Source organism: Mus pahari, chromosome 8, assembly GCF_900095145.1.
Source record: "Mus pahari chromosome 8, PAHARI_EIJ_v1.1, whole genome shotgun sequence".
In the NCBI taxonomy this organism is placed as follows: domain Eukaryota; kingdom Metazoa; phylum Chordata; class Mammalia; order Rodentia; family Muridae; genus Mus; species Mus pahari.
Genome location: NC_034597.1, coordinates 61,042,664 through 61,068,274, shown reverse-complemented (window position 1 = coordinate 61,068,274; position 25,611 = coordinate 61,042,664). Strand labels below are relative to the sequence as shown.

At 40.8% G+C, this 25,611-nt stretch overlaps 1 protein-coding gene across 2 annotated transcripts in view; it reads left to right on the top strand.

Annotated features, from left to right (window-relative positions):
* Ppp3cc (protein phosphatase 3 catalytic subunit gamma) overlaps positions 1-25,611 on the top strand; it is a 70,509-nt gene that overhangs the window by 7,309 nt on the left and 37,589 nt on the right. For both annotated transcript variants that reach the window (XM_029541611.1, XM_021203325.2), the window contains exons 2-4: positions 14,035-14,232; positions 14,793-14,917; positions 24,471-24,582. In XM_029541611.1, coding sequence (XP_029397471.1) covers positions 14,100-14,232; positions 14,793-14,917; positions 24,471-24,582 — 370 coding nt within the window. In that variant the 5' untranslated portion in view covers positions 14,035-14,099. The remainder of the gene's footprint in view (positions 1-14,034; positions 14,233-14,792; positions 14,918-24,470; positions 24,583-25,611) is intronic.

Below are 25,611 nucleotides of genomic sequence, written 5' to 3'. Positions count from 1 at the left end.
GTTGTGAGCCACCATGTGGTTGCTGGGATTTGAACTCCGGACCTTTGGAAGAGCAGTTGGGTGCTCTTACCCACTGAGCCATCTCACCAGCCCAACCTCCTTGACTTTTGTGAGTTAATTTTCCTTTCTGTAGATTTACAATACAAGCTAGTACTGTCCTCCGCATTTATATGGAATAATTTATGTGAAGTGCATAGCACAGTTCCCTTTGTAGGACCTTAGTGAATGCTAGCACTTAGGCAGTAGCTTAAATCATTCGCTGAGGTGTGTAGTTCATTGTAAATCTTGATGAAAATTACAGGAAACCTGTTCTTTGTAAACTGGCCTATGAAAGAAGGAATTTGAGAGATCTATTGTTTTCCAACCTTAGTCTCCTTAGCTTTGTAAAGATTTAAAGAAATGATGAAATTTCCTTTTGTAATATACATAGAATTTTGGAAATCTGTCTATTTATAAGCAAATATTGATGGATTCTTCCTATGTTGAACAGGTTTTTAAATACTGCTTAGAATGTACTCACACAGTATAGCACTTAATAGCCTCCCCACGATGTAACAGAACATTAGAGCCATGGGGCTGCCTGTGACTAATGCCCATGAGAAACTGGGTGGCTAAATTAGACCGCATCTGGTGTGAAAGATTTGCTCCCACACCCTATAAATTGATAATCTTTTAAACTTTATGATCAGAGGTTAAAGAAATGAGACTTAATTTATGTTTTTCTATGGCTACTTAGGTTTTGTAGAAGTTTAAAAGTAACATGGGGTAGTTTTAATGGGTGCTGGCATAAGGTGGGTTTAGCTGTACAGAGCTATTATAAAATTATTATTATTTTGTTGTTGTCACAGTTGTTGTGTGTGCAGGTACATGGGTTTATGGGATATATATATATATATGTAGCTGTGGTTCACATATATGTGGAGGCCAGAGCACAGTCTCGGGAATGCTGAGAAAGGATTACCATCAACCTTCTTGGAGACAAAGTCTCTCTTTGGCATGCCACTTACCAAATAGACTGGACTGAATTGGCCAGTGAGCACAAGAGCTTCCCTATCACACACAGAACTTCATGTGAATTCTAGGGATCAAACTGAGGCTCTGTGCTTGCAAAGCAGGCACTTTATTGACTAACCCCAGGTTGGTTATTTTGACTGTCCTGCACTGTTATGCAAAACATGGTATCACTGTAGAAGTTATTGTTTCTGTGATATGGAGCTTCCTCAAAAAAGTAAATAGTATAGCACATGATCCAGAATTCCTCTGCTGATATCTATGCAGAGAATCCGAGTCATTCTGATGAAGGGATGTGTGTACTCCTGTGTTCAATACAGGGTTATTCACAAAGCAAGTTATAGAGGCAGCCTAAGTATCCATAACCATAGAATTTACACACACAGTATGCATTCATCTTTAAAGGGGGAAATCCTGTCATTTCTGACAACATGGATCAATCTGGAAAACAAAATAATAAGTGGACAACTACTGCAAGGTCTGCCCTCCGTGTGGAATTTAGTATAGTTTGTGATAGAAAGGGGAATCTTTTGATGTGTGTTGCATAACAGGATGACTGAAATAAATTAGCAGCGTTACATTTATGTGTTTATTTGTTAGTAGTGGTAGTAGGGGTGCTCATCGGCCAGACCATGCTTTTAGAGGTCAGAGGACAACTTGCAGGAATCAAGTTCTTTCCTACCTTGTGGATTTCTAGAGTGAACTCGGGTCATCAGGCTTGGCAGCTAGAGCCTTTACCTGCTGAGCCATCTTGTCGACTCTTGTCTTTGGCTTTTAGAGACAAGATCGTACTATGTATCTCAGGCTGGCTTTAAGTTGATACCCTCCTGCCTTCTCTTAACTCTGCCTCAAGTGCCAGAGGTGTATACAGGCATGCAGTCACAAAGATGGGAGACCACTCCCAGCAATCCCAGTTCTTAGACAGACGGACACCCTGTCTAAACAACTCCATCTACCTAATAGCCTGTAACACCCAAATGGGACTTTCCCTTTAAAGATCTGTTTTATTCTGTGGTGCCAGGGAAGTCCAGAGAGGGAAATGAATCTGAAGCTGGAACTGTAGATGTCTGTAAGCCACTCGGTGTAGGTGCTGGGAATGGAACTTGGGGCCTCGGCAAGAGCAATATGCATTCTTAACCACCGGGTCACCTCTGTAGCCCGTGCTTTTTATTTTATTTCTTCTTGAGGTGGACTCTCATTAGGTTTCCCAGGCTGGCCTCAAATGCATTATCCTCCTGTCTAAGCCTCCACGTGCATAAAATACTCAGGCCCTCTAGAAAAAATTACTGTTTCTGTTGACGGTCACTGATTGATTGGCTATACGGGGGCTACTTCTGTACTTTGACAGTGAGCATCAGAACAGAGGGAATGGTTTCCAAGAGCTCCCATCAGATCACTGAAGTAAATTTCTTTTTCCAGTGAGTTATGAAAGACTCTACAAAGAACATGTAATCTTCAGTATTTAATCTAACCTCCTTAGCATTAAATAGCTCACTATTGGAAAGACAGGTGAGTAGATAGGAAACAAACATGCAAATGTAGGGCCGGCTTGCTGGCTTCAAATAGAAATGAAGCAGAGTTGTTTGTGGTGAATGACATAGCTATTTAAATCAACCCTCCTGTTCCAGGAAGGTAAGAACATACAGTAATCTAAACATAGTTGCCTGTAGGCCAGTAGCTTTTCAGATTTATCTTTATACCATAGGATTAAAGTGGTCATCTCCAGTGTAGCCTTTTATTTATTCAGGTCTAAGTAGATTTTATTTTTATTTTCCTTAAACTACTTACACTGTTTAGGTGCTGGGTGTTTAGTATAGCAACACACCAGCCTGAATTTGGTGGCAAAAAGGTTGGGAATTTCTTTCATCATACTTTAGTTTAAGAACTTAGCTTTAAATTTAATTTTCATTTTTGATAATTATATACAAACATTACAAGAAAATGTATAGAAGCCACAGTGTCAATTCAACCTTAAATACCACCACAGTTCTATATGTTAAACAACAGGGTGACATTGGCATAAATCCAGATGTGGCTATTTTTATGATACCCTGCTATTTGTGTGTGTTTGTGCCTGTGTGTGTGTCTGTGTGTATGTCTGTGTGTGTATGCCTTGCTTACTTATGTGATCTTGCCTATAGACCACCACAGTGAAGGTATTTATCAGTGGGTTGGGAGCCTGGCTCAGTGGTAAAGGGTTTGCCTAGCATTTATATATGTAATAATAAAATGCTATTCAACAGTACCATCAATATAAAACTTCTTACAATATTTCTCCTTTATAGCAGCACAAAAACCGTTATTCATCAAAAATTCATCTTTATAGTTCTAGTATGAATCATTTGTAAATCTGATTTGATTAAGCTCTTGCTTCATGAGTTGGAAGTACTGTAAGTAACATAACAGAAACTGACAGGTGGTTAAAAGCTTGGTTTCCTGTGGAGTTAGAAGAAACCTTGAGGGAAGACAAGGGTGCCTTGCCCTCATTCTAGAGAAGTCTTCAAAGCCCTGGTTAGTCTAAAAATGTAACTTGAAAAAGAATATACAGTACAGTACCATTTATGTAAAAAAGATATTGGTGTAAAATTTCAAAATTCACATTAGTAACAAAGTTATATAAACATAGGAAAGGTACACTACCTTCAGGTTCCATCTAACCTGTGGGAGGAAGGAAGAGGAGTAGAAGATAGATTAAGATCTATATCTAGGACTGGTGAGATGGCTCAGTGGGTAAGAGCACCCGACTGCTCTTCCAAAGGTCCGGAGTTCAAATCCCCTCTTCTGGAGTGTCTGAAGACAGCTACAGTGTACTTACATATAATAATAATAATAAAAAAGATCTATATCTATAGCATTGTGGGTTGGGTTTGTTTCCTCCTTCATTGAGCTGGTACTGGAGAGAAGACTCAGTGGTTAAGAGCACTGGCTGCTCTTCCAGAGGTCCCAGGTCTGATTCCCAGCACCCACATCAGGCAGATCCAGGGGATCTGGTGCCTCTGAGGGGCTGACACTCCCACATACATATGATTAAAATTAAAATTAAAATTTTGAAATGGGTTTGGAAAAAATGAATATTTTATATTTACACAGTTGGCATGTGGCATTTATATTCTTTGCTGTTCCACTTTATGTCAAATTGTATTTTAAAAGTAGTTTATTTTAAATATCCCTTAGGAGGGCTGGAAAGATGGCTTACTGGTTCAGATCACTAGCTGCTCTTACAGAGGACCCAAGTTTGATTCCCAGCAATCACATGGTAGTGGTTCACAGCCATTATCAGCCCAGCTTCAGGGAATCCAACTCCTTTTTCTGACAATTGTGGGTGACAAGGGCACCAATAGTACAAATGCATACCTCATACATATGACATAAATGTATTTTATATACATATGTGTGTGTGTGTGGAAATTTTTTTTCTCCTCTTTAGTATATCTATTTTTAATTTTTTTGTTTTGTTTTGTTTTTTCGAGACACGGTTTCTCCGTGTAGCCCTGGCTGTCCTGGAACTTGATTTCTCATTCATTCTGCCTCTGCCTCAGCCTTCCCAGTGCCAGAGTTACACGTGTGTGTGTGTGTGTATGTGTGTGTGTGTGTGTGTGTGTGTGTGTGTGTGTGTGTGTGTGTGTAAAGTAAAAATTAGGCCAGACAATAAATTCATCTTTAAAATGTGGTTGTGGAGGCTATACAATAAAATTAATGCAGATTTCATACAAATGACTTACTTTGATTAAAATGAGATTATGGAATTGATAGGCTACTGAGAAATTTAACTGAAAATCTGAAAGAAAAGGACAACCAGCCCCTTGGTAAGTGAGATTACTAGTTTGTTTTAGAAAGATAAGATGGACTTTGAAGTATTGTCTAGGTTGAAATGCCTTCTTTTAAAAGGTGTGCTTAGGGAGAGCGCTTGGAACATGTATGATGGGGTTCCAGGTAGCTTTAATGTGTGAGTTTATTTTCAGTCATCTATATTTAAAGAGCTGTAAATTAGTCATATGCATGAAAAGTAGGCAAAAGATACCAAAGTCAACCGGGCGTGGTGGCACACGCCTTTAATCCCAGCACTTGGGAGGCAGAGGCAGGCGGATTTCTGAGTTCGAGGCCAGCCTGGTCTACAGAGTGAGGTCCAGGACAACCAGGGCTATACAGAGAAACCCTGTCTTGAAAAACCAAAACCAAAACCAAAAACAAAAACAAAAAACAAAAAACAAAAACCAAAGTGAGTTCCAGGACAGCCAGGGCTATACAGAGAAACCCTGTCTCTAAAAAACCAAAAAAAAAAACAAAAAAAACCAAAGTCCTCACTGCTCATTCATGAATGAGCAGAGTAACCTGGCCAGGAAATACAAGCTTACAGCTTGCAGATACATTATTTCTTTATTAGGGAAGCAAGTCAGCCAGGAGCAATTTAGTATTTCACAGCAGCAGACTACCTAGGTGATGCCGGCTCTGGAAATTATATTGTTATCAATATTTATGTGCATGAGAAAATTTGAGTAGTTTGCTACTAAATTAAAATATCTACAGTATAACTGACCGTAAAAACTATTTCAGCAACACAGGTAATTATGCTTATTTTATTATGTTAACAGTGGTCATTTTAATTGGTAGGCTTATACTCCTTAATTTTAAAAAATAGTTTTCCATTCTCTATACTGTGTAAGTGCTTTGTGTGGTGGAATCAAACACAGAGCCTTGTTGAATATGCTAATCAAGGGTTCTACCACTGAGCTATATCTCCAGCCCAATATATAATATCTGTGATTTTAAGAAATCTTTAGCCAGGCGGTGGTGGTGCACGCCTTTAATCCCAGCACTCAGGAGGCAGAGGCAGGTGGATTTCTGAGTTCGAGGCCAGCCTGGTCTACAGAGTAAGTTCCAGCCAGGACTACACAGAGAAACCCTGTCTTGGAAAACCAAAAAAAAAAAAAAAAAAATCTTTAGGTGCTAGAGAGATGGTTCAGTAATTAAAACCTCTTCCTGTTCATGCGTGTATGCACACTCAATGTTGTTGTTATTTTGAGGCAGCATCTCTTTATGTAACCCTGGCTATCTTGCCTCTGCCTCTAGTGCAGGGATTAAAGGTATGTGCCACCACAGAGAGCTTTAGTTTTACTTTTGAAACAGAATCTTTCAATAGCCTTGAGCTCACTGAGCAGGTTATGCAAACAGGGTAGTATGCCCTGGAACCCTAGGTTTGCCTGTATGGCAGTAGGATTATGTGTGCCAACCCTTTTTATATGGGTTCTAAGAATTGAACTTGAGACCTTGTGCTTAGAAAGGCACTGAACCATCTCACTAGCCCTGTGGTTTGCTTTAGTAAGTTAAAGATATCAAGCTCACTACCACCTTGAACTGCTTGATAATTTTCTAGTCTTACAGAAATTGTGAATTATCCTATTTTCTGACATCTGTTACTACGCTGATTCATAGGTAAATTCCAACTGAATTGAATATTAATAGCATTACTGTTCATTGACAAGCTTACAATAGAGTGAAACACAAGTCTAAAGTAATTTAATTTTGACTTATTATATAATTTTAAAAGGTATTTAGCAAGAATTCATATCCCTTTCATCAATTGCTTTCTTAAAGTGTAAAGCCCACCACTGAAGAACACCAGGAACATAGTATAGTGAAAAATAAACTTTATTTATTTAGCTTATTATAAAAAGTGTTCTCACCCCTGAAAGCTGTGAGCATGTTGAAAGGAGTCAGAAAGTCTGCAGGAGGTATAAAGGTGCTGAAGTCAAGTTAATAGTCTGCTCAAGGGTGGTTCAGGTCTAATTTAAATGGTTTTGCTGAGTGGCTTTGCTATTAGCACAGGCTCCCTTGAAGCTGTAGATCAGTTTTGGACTGGGATACTGAGTGTCTAGGGACACTCAAAAAACAGTGCTTGAGCTTGGGTGACCTGGACTGTACAGTGGTGTTTGCTTTGGTTCAGTTTCTCTGCTTGCAAGTCAGTAGTTTGTGGCTTCTGTTTTCTTTCTCTGTCTCCACCTCTGATCATTCTTTAGTTAAACCAGGGTATTTACCACTTAAGGGAGGTAAACCAACGAGATTTTAATAGGTTGTAAATGCTTATCAAGCCATTTGTGATAGATATTTTGACCTCAAGCACTGGCCTATTTCCTGGATGGTGATTTGTTCTGCCGTCTGGTTGACAGAGACAGCACAGCGGCATTGAGGGTTCTGGAGATGACACACTTGGTTATCCCAGACAGAATTTGTATTTAGTTTGAAATAATGTTCCATATATGTCATAATCAATTTGGATCTTCCTTTTTATTTGTTCATCTGCTTGTTTTGTTTAGGGAAAAATATTATGTGTGTGTGCTCATGATGTGTGGGGACGTGTGTGTGTGTGTGTGTGTGTGTGTGTGTGTGTGTGTGTGTATGCATGGGCACACTCGGGTGCATGATGTGTGGGGCATGCATGTGTATGTATGTGTGTGCATGATTTATGTATGCATGCATGGGTGTGGGGGCATTCATGTGGAAGTCAGAGGGCAACTGTGGAGGCGGGGCTCTTCCACCTTCAAGTGTGTTCCTGAGATAGAGCTCAGGTCACCAAGCAGGTACATGAAGCATCTTACCTGCTGAGACATCTTACCAGTCCACAGTTGTTTAAAATTTGACTTTCATTGTTTACCTTTACAAGTGTCTGAATAATAATTCTAGTATTTGGTGATGATCAAAGGTAAAGGTCTTTGTAGTACTAATAATAAAGGAAGGGGTGGGAGCCTATTGCCAGTTTAGAATCTTGAACCATAGGGAAGAGAACAAGACAGACAAGAGGTTTATTTTTTTGCTTGCTCTGTTATTTTATTTTTCTCTCAAACTCTTTTTTTTTTTTTTTAGTTTGGTTTTTCAAGACAGGGTTTCTCTGTATTGCCCTGGCTGTCCTGGAACTCACTTTGGAGACTAGGCTGGCCTCGAACTCAGAAATCTGCCTGCCTCTGCCTCCCGAGTGCTGGGATTAAAGGCATGCGCCACCACGCCCAGCTTCAAACTCTTAAAAAAGAAAAAAAAAGGTTAGACTTATTTCACATGTTTCAGCAGGCAGAGAGATCCAGAGGCAAGTGGGTATTGTCTGAGAAGGAAGTAGTTGTAGGCAGGCACTCATCATGGATTGCTGCTAGGATAACAACAGTTGTCGGATCTTAGGTAGACATTGCCATCTGGGCAAGAACCAGGAGAGTGTGTAAACAGAGTTGTTAGATGTTGCAGTGCTCTAGTGTCAGGTTGACTCCAGTGCCTGCCATTGCCATTGACTTAATGTGTTAGAGCGTCTTGTCTTGGACCTGATGCTGAAGGCTTTACTTTGGGTTTTAATCATCTGTGATGTATGTTGTGGGTTGCTGTGCTCACTTTGTTTTATGAATCATCGTGCAGACAAGTTGTGGTTTCTCTTTTAATGTTTTGAAAAAAATTGATGATTTACATTTTATGTGCTTTGGTGTTTTGCCTGCATGTGTATGGGTTGTCAGGTCCCCTGGAGCTGAGGTTACAGATAGTTTTGAGGTGCTATGTGAATTCTGGGAATTGAACCCATTTCCTCTGAAGAGCAGCCAGTGGTCTTAACCTTTGAGCCACCTCTCCAGCCTTTAAAGATGTATTTTATTTTATTTTATTTTATTATTTTATTTTATGAGTATGAGCATTTTGCCTGAATGCACAATACACAGTGCATCACATGCATGCCTAGAGCAATGGGTCCCCTGGAGTTGGAGTTACAGACAGTTGTGAGGAGCCATGTGGGTACTGGGAATTGAACCCAGGTCCCCTAGGGAAGCAGCCAATACTCTTAACCACTGAGCTATCTCTCCAGCCCCTCTCTTTTAATTTAAAAGACAGCCAGTGTTAGTTTCTTGTGTATTTGTAGGGTAAGGGGTGCATATCATGGTAGAGCCATACTTAATGCTCAGTGTGACAGAAGAGTGTCTTTGTAGGCTGGAGTGCCTGTAATCCCTGCATTGTGGAGGCAGAGAAGGAAACGAATGCAAGGTTAAAACTAGCCTGGTCTGTGTACTGTGTTTAGGCTATCCAGGGCTATAATATCAGGAGACTCTACTCAAAAAACAAACAGACAAGCAAACCACCACCAACTGATCAAACAAAACCAACCCAAAGATTATTGAAAAGATGGAAAAAGAACATTTGACTTGAAGGATTAGCCAAGGGCCTGTATTAGTTTTCTCTCCTTTTTCTGGTAGGGGTAGACAGTACTGGGGATTGAATGTAGGGCTAGCACTCTACCTCTGAACTCCAGCCCAGCCTTTTCACTTCCAGTAAATGGCCATAGTGCCAGTGAGGCACCAGCTCTCACAGGCATGTGCCACTCTTGGCTACGGGTGGAAGCCACTTTACTTTCCCTTGAGCCTGGGAAGCTGAGATGCCTGAATGGTCTGAGTTGGAAGTGATGTGGTGTGGCTTAAGAGGCTGTTCTTTCTGGATCCTTGTCCTTGGAACTCAGTCACATGAAAGGCCACCTGCAGGTATTCTCGTCAGATGACTGCCCCAGGCTGTTGGGGCTTGGGGTGGGGGCAGTTCTGCTGTGTCTTCTCTGAGAGAGCCTATACATGATTATTGTTTTAAGTCACTATGTTCAGGGGGAAAGATTATGGGAAAGAAATATACAAGGAGTTTAGCCGAGGGTGGTCATGCCTAGAGCCTCAGCTCTTGGGAAGCTAAAACAGGATTGTCTAGCGTTCAGGACTGGCCTAGGCTACATAGAGATGCTGTCTCAAAAGCAACAGCAAACCAAGGATGTTGATACCAATATAACATAATAAGTAAAAATTTTAAATAGTCTTCTTAATAGTAAGAAAATAAGAGGCTGGAGAGATGGCTCAGCGGTTAAGAGCACTGACTGTACTTCTAGAGGTCCTGAGTTTAATTCCCAGGAGCCACGTGGTGACTTGCAGCCATCTGTCATGGGATCAGATGCACTCTTCTGATGTGTGTCTGAAGATAGCTGCAGTGTACTCATATAAATAAAAAATAAATAAATCCTTAAAAAAATAAAATAAAGAAAATAAATAAACTGATACACATTTTCCATAAAGAAAAGGTCTGTCTTCAAAAGAAAACAGATAGTTCTGTTATAACCAATGTCAAAATGGTCCCAGTGTACACACATGTAAATAAAGATGATTAAGAACAACAACAACAACAGATTGTAGGCCTGGGGAATATAGCTCATCAATAGAGGCTTCCTAGAAAGAGCAAGGCCTTGGATAGAGCCCCAGCATTGCCAAAATCCAAAATAATCAGCAAGTAAAAAAAAGAAAAAAAAAAAAGAAGGAAGGCTCCAGGTGGCCTGATAGGTAGCTGTAACGATGTAAGTATCAGCACAGCAGCGCTTCAGCTGGTCTGGGAGGGCGAGCGCCCTCGTTACGTAACTTTTAAAATCATGGCTTCAGATTGCTTAAAACCTTCCTCTTTAGACCAGTTTGATTTTGAAAACTAGAAGAAATGTACAGATTGTCTGAGCACACAGTATTAAAGCTGCCAGCCCCTCCCTGCTGCCTTCAGGCTAAGTCGTCTCTGGGTTTCTTATTTTCTCTGTCTCTGTTGCAGGATTTTTTTTTTTTTTTTAACTTTAAATGTCGAAACTTAATCCCCAGCCATTTCGTATGCCCTACCAGCCCTCACGCACACTCCACCAGCCCTCTTGGATCATGCTATGCTTCATGAATCTTAAGTGCTGTTACGATCTTATAGGGACTTAAAAGATTGGTTTTGCTAAGAAGCACCAACTCTTCACTGTAGGCGCACAGTAACTAAAAGCTGAATAAAACATTGGCATCTGTGAGTTTATTTTGTCTGTCTCTTTTGTTAAACTTCAGGTCTGATTCCTGCTCAGCTGTGCATATAGACATTAATTACTTAGGGAGTGTCCATCTAAAAACTGCTAATATAAAATTTCTTAGCCTTAAATTTGCCTAACCTCTCTGTAAAATACAAGAATGAAGATACAGGAATCTAAGGTACTTTTTTTTTTTTTTTTTTTTGGTACTTTTTTTAAGTTCCAGAATTTTGTAGGCAGATCACACAGTGATGTTACTACTCTGCCAAGGAGGAGCAATTATCCCATGAAGGGAACTGTATTAGTCAGGGTTCTCTAGAGTCACAGAACTTGCAGATAGTCTCTATATAGTAAAGGAATTTATTGATGACTTACAGTCTGCAGTCCAAATCCCAACAATGGTTCAGTAGTAGCTGTGAATGGAAGTCCAAGGATCTAGCAGTTGCTGAGTCCCACACCACAAGAAGGCGAAAGAGCGAGAGCCAGACTCCCTTCTTCCAATGTCCTTATATGGTCCCCAGCAGAAGGTGTAGCCCAGATTAAAGGTGTGTGCCACCACACCTTTAATCCCAGATGACCTTGGACTCGGAGATCTCCCTGTCTTAATCTTCTGGATTCAATCACCACTGTGTCTCAAGATCTCCATACCAAGATCCAGATCAGAAACTTCTATCTCCCAGTCTCCAGACTAGGTTCACTGGTGAGCCTTCCAATTCTGGATTGTAGTTCATTTCAAATATAGTCAAGTTGACAACCAGGAATAGCCACTACAGGAACTAAGGCAAAAATAATCTCTTGGTGAGAATTCTATTGCTCTCCTCAAGCAGTAAAGACTCTTGTGTAGCCAGCAGGACCTTGCAGGATTGACCAAAATAATGGTCAACTCGACCATTCTGGTCAAGGTTAGCTGTTTATCAGCCAGGCAAACACACCAGCTGTGCAACACCATCCCTTCTCATTCCTCTAAGACTCACAGTTCCTTCCAGAAACTCGAAAGTAGATCTTAAGTTACCAGACATTTCTATACTTCCTAGTTCAGCCTTGATCTGTCTCTTCAATTGACATTTGAGACAGGTGGCCAGACCTAGTCTATTGTGAACCTTCAGGTCAGGGATTTTGTCCTAAACTCCTACAAAAATCTTGTACTTCAGCTTTCTATTTAAATATAGACCTTTTACTACATCATCATCATCATTTTCTTATGTTAAAACACATCTCTCACTTCAAAGGAAATAAGAGCCAAATCTGAGTGACCATGGTCTTTGCTGTGGCCTGATATTTGACAAATAGCACCTGAAGAAGGAATGGTTTGTTTAGGCTCCTAGGTTGAGGCTGTAGTATATCATGGTAGGGAAGCAAGAGTGGCTCTAACTTCTGTGGCGGTAGTGCGAGTCTGCTGGTCCCATTGTGTCCCCTTAGGAAGGAGAGAGAGAGAGAGAGAGAGAGAGAGAGAGAGAGAGAGAGAGAGAGAGAGAGAGACACTGAGACTAGTGGTGCTAGGAGCTGTGTGACCCTGGGTGCCAGCCCCCGATCCCCTCACTCTTGAACTTTGCTTAACTGTAAAACCATCACCATGTGGACAGTTCTTCTGGCAACTCAAGATAAAGCTTGGGTCCCTCCTGCAGATATTGTAGCCTCTGTGCCCGTTGTGTCTGAACTGGGAAACACTTTCTCTAGGTGGTTGATTTTCCGTCAGCTGCATCTTTTCTTCAGCCCCTTCTTTCAAAAGATTTTCTACTTTAATAAACTGGGGCTATTGAGTCCATTTCCTGTTGGCCCGGTACAAACGGAAGGTTCTTCTTTAATGATGCTAATCTCATACAGTAGAGAAATAGTCATGGTAATAGCCCCACTTCTCAGTACCAGTTTTAATATAGTCAGGGATTTATAGAAGCAGACCAATAAAATGTGCATATTTCTGTTATAAAAGGAGACGTATTAGGTTGACACATGTAACAGGGCAGTCTGTATTGTGGAGAGCCTGAAAACCACTAGCTGCTCTGTCGGTGAAATAGATGCTTTAAGTGGTACCAATCTGGCACAGGCCTGGAGTGCCCGAGAAGAGGCAGTGCTAGGAAGCTAGCAAAAGATGCCCCTGCTTGAGAAGTCATGAGGGAGGCCGCAGGTGCACGCTACCTTTCCCTTGGACCCCTTTACTCTAGATTTCCTGTTGGAGAGTGCCCACTGACTTTGAGAATAGGTTTTATCCCCTCAGTAAGGCCCCTCTGGAAGCACCTTCACAGATGTACTGAAAGGTCTGTCTTTCTGAATGTTTTTTTGTTTGTTTTTGTTTTTCGAGACAGTGTTTCTCAGTATAGCCCTGGCTGTCCTAGAACTCGCTCTGTAGACCAGGCTGGCCTCGAACTCAGAAATCTGCCCGCCTCTGCCTCCCAAGTGCTGGGATTAAAGGCATGTACCACCACTGCCCAGCTTGAATGTTTTTATAGTCTTCAGATTGCCAAGATGAATAACTTTACACTCCAAATAACGTTTCAGCATGGAAGAGGTTATGTGGACTTTTTATAGTTGCAGGAGGATCATAAATCAAAGTATCGAGTTAGCAGTTTACAATGAAGTTAATAAGTCTTAGATGCTATATGAATGAGATTCTTAGCTTTGGGGTTGGTGGAATCTAGCAGCCTGCTAAATTAATTCATTTCAAAGGTTTTACCTCAGGGTTGAAAGTTATGAGAGGACAAGCATTGAAGTGGATATTAAATGGCTTCAGGGTCCTTTGTTATCCAGTTTGGCCTTCCACTATCTTTGTGTCTGAGGATGACCTTGAATGTCTGTTCCAGCTCCCTCTACATTCCAGGTGATGATGGGATTAGAAGTGGGAGCCACCAAGCTTTATGTGATACTGGGGATTGAACCCAGGGCTTTGTCTATTCAAAGGAAGTACTCTACCAACTGAGCTACTGCTTCAGCCATCTGTTTCACTTAGACATATGTATTTGTTGCATTAATTTATTCATCTATTCATTCAGTGGATGTGTGGATGTGTGTATGTGTGTGGATATAGACATGAATGACTTGAACTGTGACCATTTTAAAATTAGAATTATCAATTCTGATACACAGTTTCTTAGACTTTTTCACGTTCTAATACTATAAAGTTATTATTGCTTATTAGGCTTAATTTATTTTAAGAAGTATGACTTTGCTTGTTGTCGGTACATTTAAATATTTGAAATTATGTTTTCTCTTTGTAGCTGTCCCCTTTCCTCCAACCCGACGGCTAACTTTGAAGGAAGTATTTGAGAATGGGAAACCTAAAATGGATCTTTTGAAAAACCATTTAGTAAAAGAAGGCCGGGTGGAAGAGGAAGTGGCCTTAAAGATCATTAATGATGGGGCTGCCATCCTGAAGCAGGAGAAGACCATGATAGAGGTGGAGGCTCCGATTACAGGTAAGAAACACGCATATGTGTGTGAAACGCACGCGTGTGCGCAGCGGCCCTCAGGTCTGTGATAGTATGAGAAATGATTATCAAAGGCCAACTAAAATGAGTGTGATAAATATTTCCAGAATTTTGAAGCAATCTAGGGATTGGTTAGACTTTTGTTCCTTAAAAAACATTAGGGTCTAAAACTTGGTGGTTAAGAGCACATACTAATCTTGCAGAAGACTGGAGTTTGGTTCCAAGTGTCCATATTAGATGGTTCACAGCCAATGTAACTCCCAGCTGTAGGGAGAATCCCACACCTTTGGCCTCTATGGACACCTGCACTCATGTACACAAACCCTTCTCCCCAGACAGATGCACACATACACACAAAATTAAAAATAAATCTTTTTAAAAAAGAAGCATACTGTTAACTGCTTCATATTGATAGTAAGGGTATTGATTCTGATTAACTAAGTAGACAGAAGACCAGTCACAAGCCAAAGTGATGAAATTAAAGGTTACCGTTGCCCTGATGCTTCTTTCCTAATTCACGATTTCCACCTCATGTCTTTCTCGCCTAGTGTGTGGTGATGTTCATGGACAGTTCTTTGACCTGATGAAGCTGTTTGAAGTCGGGGGATCACCTAGTAACACTCGCTACCTCTTCCTGGGCGACTATGTGGACAGAGGCTATTTCAGTATAGAGGTAAAATTAGCATGGCTCTACTGCCCCTATTGTATCATCTTCTAAAAGATCTGCTCTCCATTCCTTAGTAGAACAGATTAAGATATGAATGCTGATAGAATTTATCCACTTTTATTACCTTTGACATTCAACTAATAGAAAATGTTTTTTTTTCAAAAAAAAATCTATCCTTTTAACCTGTAGAAAACCTGCCATATGGAAGGATATATTAAGCTAATTTTGAAAATAGATATTTGCTAAAGTTTTCTCCTTAAGATAACTGTCTGGAGTAGAAGGACATACATAGCTTTTCATTCTAAAGAGTGTCTGAGTTAGCTACCTGAATTCTAACACTGCAGCCAACGCTTAAGTTAACTTCCTGTGAGAACTAGGCACTGCTGAGCTCTGCAGGAGGGATTCTGGTTCCAGTGCACATGGCTGGCATTAATGTTCACTAGAAGGCAAAAGATGAAGTGAAGCCAATAAAAACTGACAGTTTACCTTTATATGTTTTAAGAATTAAATGATGGAACATGAGTAGGATTGAAAACAAGTGTGTGCTTTTGTGGGTAAACATAAAATGATTTTAGGGCCCAATACAAAGGCTTGAGTACCATGTAATTATAGCACATCTGTGTTTATGATAACCAAGTTTGTAATATGCCCTAGAAAGAGCAGGAGGTGACAAATTCTGTAGTGTTTTAGTGCCTTTAGGCTGTGTGCTCTTCATAGTGTGAGGATTTCTTTGTATTGACTGCTCCTGGAGAGAAAGATCATCATCTCCTCCTCCTCCTCCTCCTCCTCCTCCTCCTCCTCCTCCTCCTTTTCCTTCAATTGTTTTTAAATGTAACTCAGCTGTCTTACTCAGTTTTCAAAGAAGAGTCAGTTCTGAAGACCCCAAAAGAATGAACAACAACATATTTTTATTTTACTCTTCAGTTAAGTAGCAGTGTAGGGAGCTAGGGTGTAAGTCAGTGCCAGAGTTCTTGTCTAGCATGTCAAGCCCTGATGTTAATTCCTGGCTCTGAAAAAAGTGTGAGTGTGTGAGTGTGTGTGTGTGTGTGTGTGTGTGTGTGTAAGTCAGAAAAGTTGAGTTTTATCTGTTACTACCCCAGACTCATTAGTGTCAGATTGAGAAGGACACGGGATACTGCTATAGACTACGACATTTCCCTGCTGACTCTTGTCCCTGCTGCGCACAGTGAGCACTCACAGATAGCCTCTGGGTAGGGACTTGGATGGGTGGAAGTCACACCTCCAGATGGTGGCACTGAAAACCTTGCCTATTGCAGTCAGGAATTGACAGCAGGGCTGTGCACATCAGTAGATAGTGCTAATGGGTGAGTGTTTAAAAGGCAGAAGATAAGAATAAAGAGTGTTTTCAATTATCTATTCATTGTTTTACTTAAATATATTTTTGTTGTTTTGGGCTTTCTTCTTCCTCTTCTTCTCCTCCTCCTCCTCCTCTTCCTCTTCCTCTTCCTTCCTCCTTCTTTGTATTATTATTTCTTTTGTTCTTAAAGATATATTTATTTATATGAGTACACTGTAGCTGTCTTCAGACACACTAGAAGAAGGTATCTCATTACAGATGATTGTGAGCAACCATATGGTTGCTAGGAATTGAACTCGGAACCTCTGGAAGAGCAGTCAGTACTCTTTAACTGCTGAGCCATCTCTCCAGCCCTATTATTATCCCTTTACATCCTGACCACAGTTTCCCCTCCTTCCTCTCCTTCCAATCCCTTCGTTTTGTTTTTGTCTAAGTATTTCATTTGGTTTAGGTTGGCCTCAGAGTTGCTGTATATCTGAGGATGACCTTATTAAACTTCTGATCCTCTTGTGTCCATGATCCTTACATAGTGCTGAAAATTGAACTCAGGATTTTGTGCATGCTAGGGAGATACTCCACCAACTGAGCTAATCCCTAGCTCCAGGAACAATGTATTAAACATAAACAGTAGTGCTGGAGAGATAGCTTAGCAGTTAAGAACACAGCCTGCTTTTGATAGGACCTGGGTTCAATCCCTAGCACCTATATCTTCAAATGGCTCACAACCATCTTTAACTCTTGCTCCAGATGATTCTGGCCTCTGTAGGCATATGGTCTCATGTGCACACAAGCACACGTATACAGAATCTTAAAAAAATAAAATCTTAAAACAAATATGACAAAATATTTTCTAATTATTATGACTTACAGTTAATTAAAAATAGGACTTTATAAAGTTTTAATTTTAATTTTATTGATTTTAAGTGCTAGGGATTGTCCCAGTGTGAAATATACCACTGAGCACTATCCCCAGGCTTGGGTTTTTGTTTATTTTGGAGGCAGGTGTCTTTGTGTTTTCCAAGTTGGTTAGCTGATCTGTCTTTTCTTCCCCCCACCCTCACCCCACCCCCTCTCCATGGCTTTTCTCTGTAGCCCAGACTGGCTTGGAACTTGGTTGGTCATGAATTTCTGCTTCAGCCTCCCAAATAGCTGAAACTACAGTCATATGCCCTCCTCTGGCTCTAGTTCCTGGCTTTCAAATAGTTTCAATTCATTGATACAATTACTGACTCACATTCTAAAATCCACAATGAGTTTTGTACCTCTATGCTATTTTCAGGAAATTTCGTGTTACGTGGTTTTCTCTCCTTTATCAGTAATTTCCTGAGTAACAACCTTATAGCAGACTGTAGAAGCCAATCTAGAATGAGATGCAGGTTGAGGTCACTCAGCAGGAGAACGCTCCTGGAGTTCCATCCCCACCTACACACAAAAAGAGTAAGATTCATGTTCTCTGGAGGAGCTAGCAGTCTTATAGTACAGGTTCTCTTTTGAGCGGGTCTTCTAGTGTAATAGAAGAAGTCTTCCTGTAATTAGCAGTAGTAATCTTCATATTAAGACCTTACCCAGGGGGCTAGTGGATGTCTCAGAGGAGAAAAGCATGTACTGTTGTTGCACAGGACCCAAGTTTGGTTCTCAGCTCACATTATCAGGCAGCTTACAGCTGCCTATAACTCCAACTCCAAGGGATCCAAATAAGTCTCCTTTGGGCACTTGCCTCATGTGCACATACTTAGAACACAGGCATATACATACATACATAATTAAAAATAAGTCTTAAAGACCTAGCCAAGTCTTCTAATATATAGTAGGCATTCAGTTTTAATGAATATTAAGGTAGTTGTAGTTTGCATTTGACTTTGTTATTTTTTTTTACTTGACTGTTTTTTTCTAAAATATAATAAATGAATGGAAAGTTTTAGATAACAGTGGTGGTCTATTGTTTTCTTTTTAAGATTTTCACTTACTTTTATGTGGATAAATGTTTTCCTGAATGTATTCAAGTGCATGCCTGCTGTCCAAGAAGGTCAGAAGACAGTACCAGATCCCTGGAACTGGAGTTACAGTAGCATGGGGCCCTCCGTGATGGGAACCAAGCTCAGGGGTTCTCTGCAAGAGCAATAAATGCTCTTAGCTGCTGTGCAACCTCTAGCTACCACTCCTCCCGGGTTTTTGAGATAGCATCTTATTTAGCCAGGCCTGAAGCTTGCTAAGTAAGGCTGACCTTGGAGTCGTTAAGTGCCTGTCTCCACTCCCAGGTGCTGGCTGGCAGCGTAAGCATAAACCACCGTGTCCAGATTACATTTAGCTTTTGGATGCAATCATTTTTATTATTTTCAAATTTTTAATTTGTGCTGTGGGAAGGAGGGAGGGAAAGAGGGAGAGAGAGAGAGAGAGAGAGAGAGAGAGAGAGAGAGAGAGAGAGAGAGAGAGAGAGTCTTTTAATGCTATTTGTATGCAAATGCTTGTGGGCAGAAGAGGGTCTTTCAGTCCATTCTCTTGGAGTTAGATAAAGTAGTTTGAGCTGCCAGATGACTGAGTTGGGTAGTAAACTCAGGTCCTCTGGAAGAGCAGCAAGTACTCTGAGCATCTCTCCAGCCCATCATTTTATATTTTTCTTCTGGTCCCTGGTCCCACACACACCATAGCTGCATACTGTACTCCTGAGCTATTCCCTTACTCTGACTTCCTGTTGTTCTTTTAATTTTTTCTCATATTTATATGTATTTTTAATACTGTAAGTCCTTTTTAGATTTAGCCATTTATTTTATGGGTATGGGTGTTTCACCTGCGTGTATGTCTGTGTACCACATGTCTGCACACAGAGGCCAGAAGAGGGCGTCAGGTCCCCTGGGGCTGGAACTACCTGTGATTGTCAGCCACCTACAGGAGAAGGGCCGCTGAGCTGTCCTCCTAGCCCTGTGTATGCACTTTTAAAAAGAAAATTAAGACAATCATGGATATTCCTTCTGTAATTCTTTTCCATCAACATCATATCAAAAACATTTTTGTCATTAATTTTTCTATGATGACACTTGAGTGGCATAAAGTCCATGGTTTCCTTTACCATTCCTTTAGTGTTGGATAAATAGGCTTATAGATGGTTGCTCATTGCCTTTCCCCCTCCTCCCTTAGTAACAAAACTCCTGTTGTGTTCCAAAAAGTAGGGCTCTGGTGGCAAGGGAACTTTCAGACTCAAGAAAGGAAGCCTTTTATCCCAGGCCAGGGAATAATTTCTGATTGTTCTGACCTTGCTAAAGTAAATCCTGCCACTTGTGATTAGCCTCAGGATAAGCACAGGCTCATTCTGCCTGGTGACGCATGAGACAGTTCTCTGGTGCTATTCTTGGTTTTTGTTTGCTTGTCTGCCCAATGGACAGCTTTCTATGTGAAAAGACTCTTAGAAAGGTAAAGCTTTGGGCTTTGCCTTATTTTGTTTGGTGCAGAATCTCACAAAGCCCAAACTGGCCTTGAGTTCATTGTATAGCCAAGGGTGACTCTGAACACCTACCTTTGTCTTCGCCATGCAGTGGGTGCAGCCTAAAGCTTTGGACATCTATTCCGCCCTGTCAGTTAAATGTGGATGGGTGTCCCAAGGCAGCCATTTCATGGCTGTGAGGACTATCCTGTGAATCACAGAGTAATGAGTAGCAGTAGCGGGCCTGGTTTCTGTGACAGTGTTGAGGCCATCACTGAACATCTGTGTCTCCGCCTCTTATTTAATTAGAGTGATAATTGGCTTTGTGGCTGTGTCTTAGATTTTAATTTTTAAATTATATTTAGTGTGTGTGTGTGTTTATATGCATGTCTATAGAAGTCAAAGGACAACTTATAGGAGCCAGTTCTCTCCACTATGTAGGTCCTAAGAGTTGAACTCAGGTTGTTGGGCTAGCAGTAAATTCCATAACCCACTGAGTTATCTCTCAGGCCCAGCTAATTAGATTTTGTATCACTATACTGAAAATGGCACAAACTTATTTTCCATTTTTTTGCTCTGTACATTGCTGAAGTTAGTGTCTTGTAGAATATTCCTTGAATTTAAAAAGATATATTACTGTATGGGATGGAGTGGGTGGGTGTGTATGCTGCAGTGCACAGAGGTCAGAGGACACCTTTGTGGAGTTTGTTGTGACTTTCCATCTTTATGTGAGTTCTCTGATTGAACTCTGGTCACCAGGCTTACCAAGTAAGCCCTTTACCTACTGGTCATCTCATCCGAATACATCGTTAATGGCATGACAGACTTTAAATCAGATTCTTAAATGTAAGTTCTTGATTTTCTACTGAGAATCTTGTATGCTAGTTTCTATATAATTTGTTTACCATCTATGAAATTGAAATCAGTAAGGGATAAAGGGAGCTAGGAAGAACTAATTTAGATGGATCACTCAGCACAGGCCTTTCAGAGATGAGACTATTTGGGTAGAAACGGGAATGACCTTCAAGAGAAAGCACAGCTGAGTGGGAGTCCTGTGTGCACAGAGGGCACAGAGAATGAAAGCTCAGCGACAGGGACAGCCCAGACAGTAGCAAGGCTGGGCGGGGCGGAGCAGAACCATAGCGAGGGAGGAAGAGCTGCTGCAGGCAGACAGACAGACTGACAGACAGGCAGACCTTGCAAACCATAGTCAGGGAGTTTAGATTTGTTCTGGATGTGCTATGAAGCACCTGCATTGTTGTTTTAATTGCTTTTTTTTTTTCTAATTTGGGAGGCTTTGGGAGGAGTAGCACAGCTGTATTTATGTTTTACAACAGTTACTCTGACTGCTATGTAATGGGGGACTGCTGGAGCCTAAAGACAGGTATAGAAACCCCACTTAGGAAGATTATCTAGTGTATGTTGAGTCCTTGGATCTAAAATGCTTGAGACCAGGTGTGCTTCTACAGAGGTTTTCAAGTATTGAAGCATTTGCATAGATTTTGCCATTGGAGCATCCCTTATCCAAAAGTAAAATCTTGGGAATGCTCCAGAGTCAAATCTTTTGGAGTATCGCGTTGGCATTCACAAAGTTTCAGATTCTGGAGTATTTCAGATTTTGGAATTTGGTTATCAATCAGTCTGTGATATGGATAAGAGATACCAGTAACAGATTAGGATGAACAGATGGAGAGACAGACAGATACACACACAGACACACACACATATGCAGACTCTCTGTCTCTCTCTGTCTCTGTCTCTGTCTCTCTCTCTCTCCCTCTCTCCCTCTCTCTCTCCTCCTCTTAAAATAAATCTAAAGGAGTGTACCTACCTTATCTGCACTCAGGGGTTCTCACCCTTCCTGTCTCCTCTATAGTGTCAGGTTTATTAAACTTTTCCATGTTTCTTTTTTTGTTTTTTTGTTTGTTTGTTTGTTTTTCAAGACAGGGTTTCTCTGTATAGCCCTGGCTGTCCTAGAACTCAGAAATCTGCCTGCCTCTGCCTCCCGAGTGCTGTGATTAAAGGCATGTGCCACCACGCCCGGCTCTTTTCCATGTTTCTTAAATAGATAAGCATGCATTTCAAATATTCCTGTCTTTATAAAGGGCAACATCCCATACTCTTTGCTATATTGTTTTTTTTTTTTTCATCTAACTCAAAATGACTCTGAAACAGTTTACATGGTTCTTTCTCATTCCTTGCTATAGTGTCATGGCGTTTAGCCTGTGTGTGTGTGTGTGTGTGTGTGTGTGTACATGTGTTCATTGCCAGTATTTTACTATGATAATGTTGTGAACTTTTGCATTGCCTTTACTACGCAATTTTATGCAACTTTTTGTCTTGTCTTGTCTTCTTCTCTTCTCTTCTCTTCTCTTCTCTTCTCTTCTCTTCTTTTAACAACGTTTCTCTGTGTTGCCCTGGCTGTCCTGGGACTTACTCTGTAGAGCAGGCTGGCCTTGAACTCAGAGATCCTAAGTGCTGAGATCAAAGGCATACACCACCACCCAGCTTTTTTTTTTTTAGATTTGTTTTATGTATGTGAGTATTGACCAACATGTATGTGTATAGCCCATGTATGTGCCTGGTATCCCAGAGGTCAGAAGATGGCATCAGGTACCCCAGAATTGGGGCTAATAGATGTTTGTAAATCACCATGTGGGTGGGTGCTGGGAACTAAGCCCAGGTCCTCTGGAAGAGCAATGAGTGCTCTCTCTTACTGCTGAGCCATCTCTCCAGCCCCAGTGCTCCTTCATTCTTACATGATAGAAACGTGTCTGCCTGGATCTCTAGTCATTAAAATTTCTTCCCTACAGCCATGCGTTCTTGTTAAACTTCATTTTAACTCCTGGACCCCTCATTTGTCACTTGTTGGGTGTTATATAGGATTAGATCTAGGTTTATTATTTTTTTGAAATGATATCTAACCCTAGAGCTGTTTCATTAAAAAGCTCATTAGCCCAGTGATCTCCCCCCGTCCCTGTTTTTATGAGATGAGTTTTTATACTGTAGTGCAGGCTAGCATCCAATTCAAGGCAGTTCTGCTCTAGCCTACTCGATGCTGGGGTTCCAGGATGGGCTGCCACGAACAGCTTTGACCTGGTGATTAGAGATGCCGCCTTTATTGTGTACAGATGTTCATATGAACTTGGATCTGTTTCTAGACTACTGGAAGATTGAGACATGTGGCAGGGCACAGGGATTTTATTTTATTTGAGCTGAAGTTTTATTATGTAACCAGGTTAGTCTAGAACTTCTTATGTAGTCTAAGCTAGTCTTTGCTCTTTTTGCCTGATTACAGGGGTGACAGGCCTATGCTACTTAGTCTGGCTCAGGGCATTATGTTTTTGTTTCTGTATTTGGTTTTGTTGTTGTTGGTGGTGGTGTTTTGCTTTGTTTTTTTGTGTTTTTGTTTTGGATACAATATGTCATGTAGCCTAAGCCTTCGACTCACTATATAGTGAGGTTGACTACTGGTTCCTCACTAATTCTTCTGCTTCCATCTCTTAAGGGCTAGTATTATGGGTATGGGACATTATGTATGTTTATGGGTGCTGGGATCAAACTCAGGTCCTTGTGTACGGTAAGCAGGCACTCTACCAACTGAGCTGTATCCCCCAGTTTTTTGTTGCTGCTGTTGTAAATATTATTCTGACGGGGTGGGGGTGGTTACCCTATTTAGACCATATAGTTCTCAAATAAAAGACACAAAAACCTTTAGTTTTAAAATAAGCCTTAAAGCACTAGAGCTGGGCAGATATTAGCCCTCTATGCTATTCTGGCTACTCCCCTGTCAGTAACCCTGAGATATCATTTGTGTGTTGTGCCTGGGCTGCTCCTGCTCTAACAGGCTGGCCCTCATGCCCATGCTCTCACTGTCCATCTCCCCTACAGTGACTCCTGCCTTCTCCTCCTCCACCTTGTTGTGGTCCCTGCCTGAACCTTCAATCTGCCCCTCTCTTCTGTACAGCCCAGGCTGGAGGCATCTTTATTAACCGATCAGAGATAACTTGGAAGCAAGTTTTATACAACTAAAGCTGGAATATGTAAGGATCTGTTAGTCTCAGAGCAATCAGATCTTGGGGTATAGAGTTTAGCATTTGAATATCAGCAGCACCAGAACAACCGCCTTACATGTTTATTTATGTATTCAATTGTATAACCTGTTTTGCTGAATTCTTTTACTAAACTACTTTTTTTTTTTTTTTACAAGACAGGGTTTCTCTGTATAGCCCTGGCTGTCCTGGAACTCACTTTGTAGACAAGACTGGCCTTGAACTCAGAAATCCGCCTGCCTCTGCCTCCCGAGTGCTGGGATTAAAGGTGTGCACCACCATGCCCAGCTACTAAACTACTTTTTTAATCATTGATTTTTCAGGGGTGTTTTTTAGTTATACAATTATATTGTCAGCTTTTCATTTTTCCTTTACCCATTCTAAAGCCTTTACTTGGTTTCATTTGTCTAGTTATATTTGCTAACACCTTTATTGTAATGCTGAATAGTAACAAATAGTTAATTTTTTTTTGCCTTGTTCCTGGTCCTAGTGTTTTTCCATTATAAAATAATGATGTAGATTTTACAACTATAGTATGTATGTGGGTAGCTTTGCCTAGAGAGTTCTCAATATTTAGATATTTAGAGATTTTTAAGAAGGCTATTTATTCTACCAAATTTAAGGATAACATGCAAAAGCTCGAAGATTATATTTACAACTTGGGGCTTACAGTGAGATATACCATATAGCGTATCATTTAGATTTAGATAAAATGTGTTTATGTATTGTCATGGTCATGAAGAACACTTATCCTCTAATTGTGTCTCCTAGTGTGTGCTGTATCTATGGAGCTTAAAGATTAACCATCCTAAAACATTGTTTCTGCTTCGAGGAAATCATGAATGCAGGCATCTTACAGAGTACTTCACCTTCAAACAGGAATGTGAGTATACGTCTCTCCAGAACAGTTATTTCAGGTGCTGCCACACTCAGTTAAGATCATACATTCAAAATGAAAAAAATCAAGCCACGCTTGGTGGCTCTTGCCTTTAGCTCAGCACTCGGGAGGCTGAGGCAGAAGGATCACCACAACTTTGAAGCCAGCTTGGGCTATAGAGTAAGACACTGTTTAAAAGCAGATGGAGAAGAAAAGTTAAATGCTTTTACATTGCTTATCAGAGAATGAGTTTGCTTAGCACACACCCCACTGTGCTCACATGGTAGTCTCCATTTGACAAGGTTATATTGAGTCATGTTTCTAGTAGCTTCATTAGACATAGGACAGGTTATAATAGCTGCCTTCCTCCCAGTATAGCTTGAAAGGAAAGGTCAGAATTATTAAAGGAAATTGTAAGCCAGGCTTGATAGACATGTCTGTAATCCCGGCACTTGAGAGGTGGAGGCAAAAGGATTAGGAATTCAAGGCCAGCCTTGGCTCTGTGGTGAATTCAAGGTCAGTTTGAGCTATGAGAAACACTGTCTCAAAAAACAACAAAAGAGACAGGAAAGTCTATTGCAAGTAAAGGATCTTCAGATCATTCCAGTCCCAGAAACTTCCTGAAATAAACACACCATCAGATAATAACCAGGAAGGGTTTCAAAGTAGATTTACTCTTGGTAGGGATTTAAATTGGTGTCAAATATTTGGACAGCAATTTTGAAATATTTGTGAAGATTGCATTTGTATTTGTGAAGTATACATTCTCTTTTCTCAGTGTTTTGACTGCTAAAGCAACTGTCAGGAGTTTAGTGATTCCCACAGGGCTCATGTCACAGCAGAAGTCAGGATTCTTTGTAGGCTTTGCTCAGCGGGGACCATAGTATGTGAGGACTGTATTAAAGTCTTCCTCTGAGGTTAGTAGTCATTTAGAGTCCTTGCGACGATGGATTAAAATCCTTACTTTCTTCTAGCTCCCATACTGGGGCAGGGGTAGGGGGGAGATGTCACTCTCACTCCCAGTTTTTTTTTTTT